General features: G+C 45.2%; 1 protein-coding gene across 4 annotated transcripts in view; it reads right to left on the reverse strand.

The window, feature by feature from the left end:
* Positions 1–778: 778 nt before the first annotated feature.
* The window catches only part of ULK4 (unc-51 like kinase 4), a 488,957-nt gene continuing 476,261 nt past the window's right edge, over positions 779–13,474 (reverse strand). For 2 of the 4 annotated variants that reach the window (XM_072153427.1, XM_072153424.1), the window contains exon 38: positions 779–1,116. In XM_072153427.1, the coding sequence (XP_072009528.1) occupies positions 1,050–1,116 (67 nt within the window). In that variant the 3' untranslated portion in view covers positions 779–1,049. The remainder of the gene's footprint in view (positions 1,117–13,474) is intronic. The other 2 variants (XM_072153426.1, XM_072153425.1) reach the window with 1 other exon arrangement.

Consider the following 13,474-nt stretch of genomic DNA (forward strand, 5'->3'; position numbering starts at 1 on the left):
AGTGGTCAGATGGAGGCAAAAACCATCCCTCCGTTTGCCACTATATGTCAAAGTATCCGTCGGGAGCTTTCTCAACGTATACACTGAGCGTATACATAAGACGTGATGTGAACCCAGCCTCACACACATATAAGGTATGGTTACACAGATCTCCAGGGATACTACCCAACACTCTTTGCAGCTTTCTATGGTCAAAACTGATGTAAAATTCCCTTTTAGGTAACTAAACCTCTGGTGGCACACGTGGTTGGTAACATAAAATAGTGACAGCAGATGGTTAGGCCCCTGCACAAAGCGCTAGTAATGATTTATTCCCTATAAATGCTGCCAATACTCATGAGAATCTCCCAGATTCTTCCACCTTCCACAGTGTTTCACAGAATTTCCTTTGGGATTATGTAATTATACAACATGACCAAAATATTTATCAGGTGTTGCCTTACACCTGGAAAGTATGGAGGAAAATGGACGATTACTTTCTTGTCACAGTGCGACTGATTAACACCATGAAAACCATAAACTCTTGATGACATCATCTTCAATATTTATGAGAGATCAGAATTCTTTTTATTGCTTGACATTTGTATTCAGAAAGCTCAGCATATCTCTTCGCTCCGGTTACCTCCTCTTCCCTCTTCATGTCACTGAATGGCGTCTTTATGCTGACATTCTGTCACCGAAAATCATGTGTTAATTTAAGTAATGAAGATCCCGGAAAACTAAGAGCCTCTCAACATACATTTCATGAATATATGTATGTGTATAAATTAGATCCTAAACAAAGTCATCAATATTCAAGCATTATGGGAAAACTCGGTTTATTGAAATTTACTTAAAAAAAAAACATGAAAAAAGCAACTTATAAGAAAATAGAAAAATCGATGGTCCCAGAGCTCTCCTGCAGGGCAGGTCCACAGACCCTACCTGGTACATGTACACGAACACTAACTAATACTAAGGCAAAAGTTTTCAGTTTTCATCTTTTAACATCTGGATGGATTCTTGCGCCTCCGGAAGCTCTGACTATATAGAGAATATTCTCCGGGTGTTTATTGTCGTCCTACTGTGCTGAGGATCTCGGACGCCAGGGAAGTAACAGCAATATCCTTATTCAAGCTGAAATATAAAATCACACTATTTTAGACAGCAAATCAGGGCAGCATGTCATGCAGTCAGCAGATGTCACAGCCTCCATTCCCCATGCTCTGCAGAGGGCTGCATGGTCTATATATAATCTGTAGCACAATGTCATTTCTTTATACATTTTTCATGTGATTTTTTCATCGGATGCATACAGTAGGGCCCTATAGAGGTCTATGCCTGGTGAAGGGGTTTAGGATTGACAGATATGCGTAAACGTTAATATTCCTGGTAGTGCTACAAGTCTAGGGTAAGAAAAGTATTAATGATAACCGGATTGGTGATTTAGGAAGGTGCCTATTTCTTGTGGTAAAAATTATGCAAAGTATGAATGCTTCATGCTTGGGGTTCAGTAATAAACACTAGGCTGTGTAGCATTGTGGGATGGCTACTGTAGGCTGTGTAGCATTGTGGGATGGCTACTGTAGGCTGTGTAGCATTGTGAGATGGCTACTGTAGGCTGTGTAGCATTGTGGGATGGCTACTGTAGGCTGTGTAGCATTGTGGGATGGCTATGTAGGCTGTGTATCATAATGGGATGGCTACTGTAGGATGTGTATCATAATGGGATGGCTACTGTAGGCTGTGTATCATCATGGGATGGCTACTGTAGGCTGTGTATCATCATGGGATGGCTACTGTAGGCTGTGTATCATCATGGGATGGCTACTGTAGGCTGTGTAGCATTGTGGGATGACTTCTGTAGGCTGTGTATCATCATGGGATGGCTACTGTAGGCTGTGTAGCATTGTGGGAGGGCTACTGTAGGCTGTGTAGCATTGTGGGAGGGCTACTGTAGGCTGTGTAGCATTGTGGGATGGCTACTGTAGGCTGTGTAGCATTGTGGGATGGCTACTGTAGGCTGTGTAGCATTGTGGGAGGGCTACTGTAGGGTGTGTAGCATTGTGGGATGGCTACTGTAGGCTGTGTAGCATTGTGGGATGGCTACTGTAGGCTGTGTAGCATTGTGGGATGGCTACTGTAGGCTGTGTAGCATTGTGGGATGGCTACTGCATAGCTCCCAACCGTCCCGATTTTGCCGGGAAAGTCCCGTTTTTCTTACCTCTGCCCAGCGTCACGGGCAGCTATGAGATTGTCACGGATTTTCCCCCCAGGTCCCGGCGCTGTATCCGCATAGTAAATACTTTGAAAGCCAGAACTGATAGTACAGAATGGCTTCTACAGACATCGGGCAGGGAATCCTTTTCAGAGAAGTGTCGGCTTAGCGGAGAGAGCAGGGCCCACGTAATCAGGTCAGATCAGCATCTGTCCATATATGGTCTCCAGGGCTTCCCCAGACACAAGCTCTTAAATTACATAACGTTTTGCCCAGGCTGAGATTCAAACCTGGGACCCTCTGCACTGCAGACAGGAGCTTAGCTCTGTATCACTGGGCTTATAGCTCAGTAAGTTGAGATTTCTGGTAACTAAGAAGTGTTATCTGCCACTGTTACATTGTGACACAGACTAATGCACTGATATATAGAAAGGGATCTTCTCAGGGGTTATTATTGTAATTATTGAGACTATTATTATTATAAATTTTATTATTTTTATTATTATGGAGATGATTATTAATAATAGTAAAAATAATGATAATCTCAATAATAATAATAATCTCCATAATAATAATAATAGTCTCAATAATTACAATAATCTCTGAGAAGATCCCTCTCTATAACCCAAGGCATTAGATCTGTGTCACAGTGTAACAGTAGTTATAGTTCTTAGTTACCAAAATTCTAATCCTTGATAATCATAGAGGTTATAGCTCAGTTGGTTGAGGCGCTGTGTCATTATTGTACATGGACACTGCAGGTTCTGGGTTCAAATCCCATAGAGGATAATTATTATTTTTTTTTTTATTGAGATGATTTTTATTATTATAATATGGCTAAAATTTGGGGCTTTGCCAGGGAGTGATTGGGGGTGTGGCTTAGGGGGATCGCCTGGATGTTGGGAGGTATGCTACTGTAGGCTGTGTAGCATTGTGGGATGGCTACTGTAGGCTGTGAAGCATAGTGGGATGGCTACTGTAGACTGTATCATCATGGGATGGCTACTGTAGGATGTGTAACATTGTGGGATGGCTACTGTAGGATGTGTAACATTGTGGGATGGCTACTTTAGGCTGTGTAGCATAGTGGGATGGCTACTGTAGGCTGTGTAGCATTGTGGGATGGCTACTGTAGGATGTGTAGCATTGTGGGATGGCTACTGTAGGCTGTGTAGCACAGTGGGATGGCTACTGTAGGCTGTGTAGCATTGTGGGATGGCTACTATAGGCTGTTTAGCATAGTAGGATGGCTACTGTAGACTGTGTATCATCATGGGATGGCTACTGTAGGATGTGTAACATCGTGGGATGGCTACTGTAGGATGTGGGGCATTGTGGGATGGCTACTTTAGGCTGTGTAGCATAGTGGGATGGCTACTGTAGGCTGTGTAGCATTGTGGGATGGCTACTGTAGGCTGTGTAGCATTGTGGGATGGCTACTGTAGGCTGTGTAGCACAGTGGGATGGCTACTGTAGGCTGTGTAGCATTGTGGGATGGCTACTATAGGCTGTTTAGCATAGTAAGATGGCTACTGTAGGCTGTGTAGCATAGTTGAATGTCTACTGTAGGCTGTGTAGCATAGTTGAATGTCTACTGTAGGCTGTGTAGCATAGTTGAATGTCTACTGTAGGCTGTGTAGCATAGTTGAATGTCTACTGTAGGCTGTGTAGCATAGTTGAATGTCTACTGTAGACTGTGTATCATCATGGGATGGCTACTGTAGGACACCATTGCTGGGCACTGTACAGTATTGGAGAAAAAAATGGAACGCTCCTGGCCCAGGACTAAAAAAATATTCAATGCTTTATACAATTACATTAAAAAAAGTGACATTCTATGATTAAGGGCGTTTTTATCGCCCATAACAGGTCAGCTTTTTGTCTGTATGTAATCACTTTTTTTTAATGTAATTGAATAAAGCATTGAATATTTTTATTCCATGTTTTCCTCCAGTGTTTGCTTCATTGGCGTCCAGACAACCCATTCCGCTGCACGGACCTGAAATAAGATTGGCTCCATCTTAACAAGGATTCCCAGAGGTAGCTGTATTGAGTTTTCTTCAAACATTTGTTACTGTACAGTATTATTTTATCTTATTCAGACAAAAGAAAAACATGCAGGGGGAGAGGACTTTCCAACGTCCCTCCAGATATTTGGTGTAGCAAAGAAGGCTCTTAAAGGGAACCTGTGAAAAGAAATGGACCTAAAAAGAGTTTGTTGTAACAGTTTGTGTAAACTTTTTGGGCCTAGTCATACATGCCCTGCATGGGGTATTTACTCGATATGTAATTTCTATACTTTTAGGCACTTAGCGTGATCTTTGTACACATGGGATGATGTTTTGATCTGCTCGTTAGCTTAATGTTGGTACAGCTGCTTAATTTACTACGAGAAAAAAGTGAGGAAGTCGGGCAGCATGTTCCATTCCTGTGTGTAGTGAGGGTCAGGATGTGCTGGCATCCGGAAGCTTCCTCCTCATGTAATGGTCACACCCTGCAGCAAACCTGCTAATATTCCCAAATGTGAAAGTGAGTTTCTGCATAGGCTATGAATGTCATAAATAATACATCCAGTCAATGGCTAGTGTAAGGAATATAATATATGCTTTAATATACTTTGCTTATTTTTTTAAAAAATGGCCAGAGCCGAGTACTGTATATTAAAAACCCAGTGTAATAGTAATAATTTATTTATCGTTTTCCTATTTGCAGCATAGCTGCCTAGATTTCTGCTGACCACATGGTTTCTGCAACACAAAGAGGAAGATTTTTTTTACTGGCATTTGGAATATTTACCAATTCCCCATGCTCACAAGTCTTCACAAATCAATAGCACCGCACATAAGCCAAAGAAGCTGAAACTCCGAGCTCCTTCTGCTTTTCTAGCCATTCGCTGCTTCCTTGATGTAAATGTCTATGTGCTTGGTATATGGTGCTCAGGGTAGGCATAGTGCCTACCCATATATATTAGTATTCTACTAGTCAATAAAAATAGCCTTGTGCACACAGACATATTCTTACTGTTACAAATAATACAACCTATGTAGCAGACTCCATCAACTATTCATTGTTGCTTTGTACATTTGTGTGGCAGAGTATGGAGTCTATGTACTAGAACTGTATGGGGGGTAACTATGTGTGGGCCTTCCGTCATGATTCTTCACAACATAGTACAAAAAAGCACAAGGGAAACGCACAATGAATTCTATAATTTTGCGTCATTATTACAGCTAAACCAGTGCTTTTTCACCATGCTTTCTGCTAAGGAGCAGTATGCACTCAGTGGAGGCTAACTGAGGTATGGCATCCATCCCCAGCCTCCACTGTTTCATCATCATGTCACTAGGAACACACCCGGAACTGGCAACAGTATACCACTGGCTTCTGCCGATGTTCACCCCAACTGATTTAAGGGGGGAGGAGCCAAAATAGAGGAAGTATCCCATTGCAGGACCATACAGTGTTATATGCTGCTGCCCTCTGTTGTAAGGACAGGCCAGGAATCTTCCCAACATTATACTTAAAATGGACGGCAAAACCAAGGTTTAAGATGGTGTGCAACATAATCAAGAGGTTTATAAACCATGGAACAGTAGTTTATCTTCCTGGACATGGATGGAATAGAAACATTGATGAGGTTGCCACATAGATAGTGGATAAGCAGCTCCAATCATGTTCCAAAGAAATATAAGCTGTCCTGTAGGCTCAGGGTGCATCAGTCTCAAGGTAAACTATCTGCCGACATTTGAAACAAATAAAGCACTGTGGCAGGAGACCCAGGAGAACAACAGACAAAAGGCAGACACCAAGACACAAAAAAGAAGGACTGCTGTTTGCCGTAATGTATGTGGCTAAGCCAAAAATTGAAGTCCTGTATAGAAAATAGAGTACTTACATTAAAATATGGTGAAGGTGCTAAGATGTTTTGGGGTTGTATTGCTGCCTCTGTCACTGGGTGCTTTGACTGTGTGCAAACCATCACAAAATCTTATGGCACAGCATCAGAAAGAAGGGTTTGGGTCCTAGATTGTGGGTATAATGACCCCAAACATATTGCCTGAATCACCCAGAAATATATGGGAACAAAATGCTGGAGACTTTGGAAGTCTGCTGCGATGAGTCCAGATCTAAATCCGATAGAACACTATCTATATAGACTATATTATAGAGATCTACAAATTGCTGTTGGTAGAAAGCCACCCTTTAAATATGAGAGACCTGGGGAAGTTTCCCAGAAAAGTGATCCAAAATTTCATTTGAGAGGTGTAAGGAGCTTGATGGTGAGAGTTTTTCTAAAGGGTGTGCAACCAAATATCACATTTGTCCAATTCACATTATACAGCTGCCATACACTTGCCCTTGGGTGGTGCCCTGTACAAAAACTTAGGGACAACTCAGTCCCTTATCATATGTGTAAAAGTAAGTATGGAAGTAGCAGTAACCAGGTCTGTTACATTACGATATTACAGAAGAATAGAAATGATAGATATATTTCTTTACTGCAGCTTTACATTGATTTGGACAACCACTTTAGGGATTACAGTCATACCTTTAGCACTTTTGCCATACTTCCCGGCAGAGCTGTTGTATTTTATTGTCACCATATTGTTTTAGACTCCAAAATATGTCACTATGTAAATTTATCTATGCAGCATTAATGCTGAATATGAGAATAGAACCAAGAAATCTTAGACTGTTTATAACAAGGAGTAGTGCCGGCTCCTATGTCCTGCCATTCTGCCCTCTGACCTCCCAAGTAAAGTCCATCACCGCTGGGAGAAATGTCAAACTTTTTACCCTATATTCACATTGCACCTCCAGACTCAGCAGTGGTGCCTGTCGCTAGCACATGTGCCGTGTAATTGGCGGCCAGGATTGTGCTAAATATTAAAGCGTATCAGGCACAAACAGCAATGGATTCCGGTCTCCATGAAAGGATGAGAAATGTGAAAGCTTGCACTTCTGCTAACAGCGAGGACAATTAGCACATTTTCAGTTTTTTCCAAACATAATTGAAACATGCTGATTTTAGCAAATTGGAAACATGCTATTCTCTTTCTATTTTTACCTGCACTTCTCTGTCTCTGCTTCTATTTTTACCAGCATGCATTGCCCCAAATCCTTGTCCTTCCTGTGGTTTATTTCTGTTGCAACCTATACATTTTCTCTTCAGTCAGTGCTTTGACGCTTTCCTTTCACTGAGTAAGCAGTCAGTTTTCCCTCTGGTCTTATCTCACTCATGAGGTCTTTCAGCTACAACAACATCTTCAACCCATTTATTTGTGTCTTTTAAATTGACTGTAAAGCAACCCTGGCTGTTCTGTGTGCTGTTCTCAGACCACAAACAATGGATACGTGGTGCGTTTTTGTGGTCTGTATGTCATAAGTGAGTATGGGTTTCTGAGCCAATCCATGTGTCATTCGTTTGGCATCTGCCGCATAAGCCGAGGTACCTAATTTTACCTTAAAAAACTGTGAAAACCTATTGACTTGAGTATAAGCTTAGGGTGGGAAATGCATTGGTCACAATCTCTACCCACCTATATAGCTAGCAATCCCCCTGGCCACCATTATATAGCCAGCCCATGCCCCAGTATATAGCATGCCAGCCCATGCCAGTCTAAAGCCTGGTAGCCCACAGTATATAGCCTGCCAGTCTCCAGTGTACCGCCTGCCAGCCCATGCTATACAGTCCCCCAGCCCAAAGTATATATTGTGGGGAATTGCTCTGGTAGTTGACTGGTAGCAGTGCAGGAAGCAGTGACACACGCAGGTTTAAGTCCAACTTAAGTGTTTTATTCACACTTGCAAAACAGAACACAAATTCAGCCTTGGCTTAGGCACATGCAAAAACGCTACAAAAGTAATTCCTGGCCGGCTAGGCGCTGTCTAATACATTTGATGAACCCTAGCTATCCGGATACCAGGCTGCCTGGCACCCGCTCTTGGCCAGCAGTAGTACAGGAGACCCTCAGTTACCTTTGCTGTGAGAATGCAATCTCGCTTTCAGCTCTCCAGGTAGGGCCTCTCCTACTGCTTCTGGCCTGCAGACTAAATCAGGCCCTAACGAGGTCTGTGACCCGCACCTGTGGGCAATTCACAAACCCAGGACCGAAGCCCGGGTGGAGTAGGAGTCCCACTACCAGCCTAGCCCTACTCCATAATAAGCAGGCCCAGTACGGACATTACAAATGTGTCTGTGTTAGCTAGGCCAACACAGAAAAAACAGACTATTCCTGCTTATCATGTCTGCATTAACCCTTGGGTTACTGCAGACAAACCCAGGGCTTTTACCACATGCATTTCATCTGCCGGTAGGACAGATAGTGGTTTTCCCACACAATACCTCTTACTTTCTCACATACCCTCCCCCTCAGTTCAGACCCACCGGGGCGAACTCCTGACATTAAGCAATGTGTTCGGGACAAGGCATCCGCATTGCCCTGTAGTTTCCCGGCTCTGTGCTCCACCGTAAAGCCGAAATTTTGGAGGGACAAGAACCACCTAGTGACCCTGGCATTCTTCTCCTTGGTTTTACTCATCCACGTGAGAGGAGAGTGGTCAGTTATTAGACGGAACTGTCGTCCCAGCAAGTAGTACCGTAGGGACTCCAATGCCCACTTTATCGCCTGACATTCCTTCTCTACTATACTGTAATTTTTCTCTGCTGGCGTGAGCTTCCTGCTCAGGTAGGTAATGGGGTGTTCTCCATTCACCTCCTGAGACAGGACAGCTCCCAGCCCTACATCTGACGCATCCGTCTGCACAATAAACTCTCTCTTGAAGTTTGGCGTAATGAGGACGGGAGATCCACACAACGCAGACTTCAAGGCCTGAAAAGCACCTTCTGCTTGTTTATTCCATTGCACCATGACAGGCCTTTTACCCTTCAGCAGGTCTGTTAAGGGAGCGGACACGGTGGCAAAGTTCTGTATAAACTGTCTGTAGTACCCGACAATGCCCATGAATGCTCTGACTTGCTTTGTGGTCACTGGTTGAGGCCAACCCTGTATAGCGTCAATCTTGTTGACCTGAGGTTTAATTATACCTCGACCGATCACATACCCGAAATAGTGTGTCTCCTCCATTCCTAGCGCACACTTCTTGGGGTTTGCGGTCAGGCCTGCTACCCTTAGCGAGTTCACTACGGCCTGTACCTTGGCCAAGTGACTCTCCCAGTCTTGGCTGTAGATGATAATATCATCTAGATAGGCGGAGGCGTATCTCCTATGTGGCTTTAACACTATGTCCATTAACCGTTGAAAGGTAGCAGGGGCCCTATGAAGCCCAAACGGTAACACAACATAGTGAAAATGGCCCTCAGGGGTAACAAAGGCTGTCTTTTCTTTAGCCCTATCTGTCAGGGGTACCTGCCAATATCCTTTAGTTAGATCCAGGGTGGTGAAGTACCGAGCACCCCCTAGTCTCTCAATAAGCTCATCCACCCGGGGCATGGGATAGGCATCAAACTTAGACACCTCATTCAATTTTCTAAAATCGTTGCAAAATCGCAACGTCCCATCCTGTTTGGGAATTAGCACAATTGGACTGGCCCACTCACTTTTGGACTCCTCAATAACCCCTAGCTTCAGCATCTTCTGAACTTCTTCTGATATGGCTTGTCTACGAGCTTCAGGGACTCGGTACGGCCTTAATCTTACCTTTACCCCTGGCTCAGTGACAATGTCATGTTTAATTACAGATGTGTAGCCTGGCAACTCTGAGAACACATCTGTATTTCTTGCTACAAACTCTCGAGCCTCTCGCTGTTGCTCTTTGGTAAGGCTATCGGCTATTCGCACTTCTGCCTTCGGCACAGGCTTATCTGCAGCCTGTGAGGGTATCGCAGGAGGTGGACTAGCCAGAACCATCTCTGTATGCAGACTCTCTCCGTCTTTCCAGGCCTTTAACAGATTTACATGATAAGTCTGCTCGGGTTTTCTCCGTCCGGGCTGACGTATCCTGTAGTTCACCTCTCCTATTTTCTCTATAACCTCATACGGTCCTTGCCATTTAGCGAGAAACTTACTTTCTACAGTGGGGACTAGCACCAACACACGATCACCGGGATTAAAGGTCCTTACTTTTGCTGACCTGTTATAAACCCGGCTTTGAGTTCTTTGTGCCTCCTCCATATGCTCCTTGACAATGGGCATGACGGCTGCCACCCTGTCCTGCATATCTGAGATATGGTCTATTACACTTTTGTGGGGGGTGGGCTCTTGTTCCCATGTCTCCTTGGCTATGTCCAGGAGACCCCTGGGATGTCTGCCATACACTAACTCAAACGGCGAGAACCCAGTAGAGGCTTGTGGGACTTCTCGGATGACGAACATTAAATATGGCAACAGTACATCCCAGTCCTTCCCATCCTTGTTTACCACCTTTTTTAGCATACTCTTTAAAGTTTTGTTGAACCGTTCTACCAATCCATCCGTCTGAGAATGGTACACAGAGGTGCGTAACTGTTTAATATTAAAGAGCCGACATAGCTCCTTGGTGACTTTTGACATAAAAGGAGTCCCCTGGTCTGTGAGGATCTCCTTGGGAAGTCCCACCCGGCAGAACATGGCAAACAACTCTTTAGCAATTAGTTTCGCCGAGGTGTGCCGTAGTGGGATGGCCTCAGGATATCGGGTAGCATAGTCCATGACTACCAGGATATCCTGATGCCCCCGAGCAGATTTAACCAAAGGACCGACCAAATCCATGGCGACCCTTTCAAAGGGTACCTCAATAATGGGCAAAGGTACCAACGGACTTCGAAAGTGTACCATGGGAGCATGCAATTGACAATCAGGGCAAGTTTCACAATACCTTTTTACCCTATCGTACACTCCGGGCAAATAAAAACACTGCAAGATGCGTTCCAGAGTTTTTGTGGTACCTAGGTGCCCTCCCATCACATGCTTATGTGCAAGGTCTAACACCATCTGACGATATGGCTGAGGTACCATTAACTGCTCCCGGGTTTCACCGTGGACCTTATCAATGCGATACAATAACTCCTGATTTACCACCACTCGAGGGAACAACTTATCCGCACCTGGGTGCTGAGGTACACCATTAATCTCTGCCACATTTTCTCTGGCACGGACCAGAGTGGGGTCCTGGAGTTGTGCAGTACCAAAGTTGTCACGGGATACCTCCAAATCCGACAACTGTGGTCCTGTCACTACCTCCTCAGTTTCGCCTGCCATAACATCTAGGGGAAACATTACACTTCCATCTTCTGTGGCGGTCACCCCTACGGCAGGAACTCCAGAGTCTGGGTCATCAGGCTCGGGTTCAGAGATCTGACCACACAACACAGGAGAACAAACCCCCAACTCTTGGTTTCCCCGCCATAGAGTCCAGAACATGGGGAAGTCCCGTCCCAAAATAAGATCATGGGGCAAGTTCATGACAACCGCTGCCTCATGTAGAGTCTCTCCACAAGAGGTCTGGAAGTTAATAACTGTGGTGGAGTAGTCCTTTACGTCCCCATGGATGCACAGGACTCCAATTGTGCGCCCTGTGACTGTCTTGGGGTCTATGAGGGACCCATTAATCAAGGTCACCCGACTGCCTGAGTCCAGCAGGGCCAACGCTGGATGCCCTGCCACAGTCACCCGGCACAGGTGGAGCTCATCAGCAGAGTCGGGGCTAGTAGCTGTGTAGACAGGGGCAGCATAGAGAGAAACCCTTCTAGCGGAACTGCAGTCCATGGGCTCTGAGGAATTGGGGTAATGGGCTGCAATATGACCTGGCTCATGGCAGGTCCAACAGGTGAGAGCCTCCCCCCTCCTCCTCCCCTGGGGTACATCCCAGACATTGGGAGTTGTCTTGCCCCGGGAAAATGTGGGTGACACGACCTTCCGTGCCTTAGGGCCCGCCTGGGTATAAGGGGCTTTCTTTGTCAGGGCCTGAGTGGCAAAAAACCTCTCCACCAACCCCACCAGCGCCTCGGCATCAGACAGGTCCCCGTGTCCCACCCATTGTTGGATCTCACCCGGCAAGGCCCTCAGGAAGCGGTCCAAAACCGCTGGAGCAGCAATCTGTTTGTCTATTGCTGCTGCACATTGGACTGGACAAGCTGCTTGATTAACTCCTCCATGGCTGTGGCTTGCAGCTTCAGTGCTGTCGACTTCCAGGACATGCACTAGTGTATACTTCGCTGCACTTTGCCCGCTCCAATCCACCATGTGTGGGGAATTGCTCTGGTAGTTGACTGGTAGCAGTGCAGGAAGCAGTGACACACGCAGGTTTAAGTCCAACTTAAGTGTTTTATTCACATTTGCAAAACAGAACACAAATTCAGCCTTGGCTTAGGCACATGCAAAAATGCTACAAAAGTAATTCCTGCCCGGCTAGGCGCTGTCTAATACATTTGATGAACCCTAGCTATCCGGGTACCAGGCTGCCTGGCACCCGCTCTTGGCCAGCAGTAGTACAGGAGACCCTCAGTTACCTTTGCTGTGAGAATGCAATCTCGCTTTCAGCTCTCCAGGTAGGACCTCTCCTACTGCTTCTGGCCTGCAGACTAAATCAGGCCCTAACGAGGTCTGTGACCCGCACCTGTGGGCAATTCACAAACCCAGGACCGAAGCCCGGGTGGAGTAGGAGTCCCACTACCAGCCTACCCCTACTCCATGATAAACAGGCCCAGTATGGACATTACCAATGTGTCCATGTTAGCTAGGCCAACACAGAAAAAACAGACTATTCCTGCTTATCATGTCTGCATTAACCCTTGGGTTACTGCAGACAAACCCAGGGCTTTTACCAGCAGCAGGTCCGTGTGGGCTGGCGGCACACAGGCTATGATGTCAGCAGGCAGCCTGTGGTGCACATTTTGCAGTAAAAAGGCACATGGCGCCATAATAGGTGAAGGTGCGTTTTAATAGTAGTTACAACAGCATTACAGATAATTACTTCTCTACACCTAAAGGGCTATTTCACATTGGCGTAGTTTTTGGTGCAATGATTTCTATGGGTGTTCTCACATTGGCTTGTATTTTCACTGATCCATTGTCTGTGGAAAAAATTATGAAACCTCTCCTATTTTTTTCACTGATGTGGATCACGGAAGGCAAAAGAAGTCTATGGGTCTGCAAAAAAACTGATGAAACATCCATTTTTTTTACTGATGAGGCTGAAAAACCAGGTGTGATCTTTTCAAAGCAATGCTAAACCTTCACTTTCTTTGCAAACACAGAGACAAAACTGATGCATCAGGGAGACAAAGCAGAGACGCAACGGAGAGAAAACGCAATCGGTACGCAACTGAAGCTGAAC

The sequence above is a fragment of the Engystomops pustulosus genome, chromosome 5, assembly GCF_040894005.1.
Source record: "Engystomops pustulosus chromosome 5, aEngPut4.maternal, whole genome shotgun sequence".
In the NCBI taxonomy this organism is placed as follows: Eukaryota; Metazoa; Chordata; class Amphibia; order Anura; family Leptodactylidae; genus Engystomops; species Engystomops pustulosus.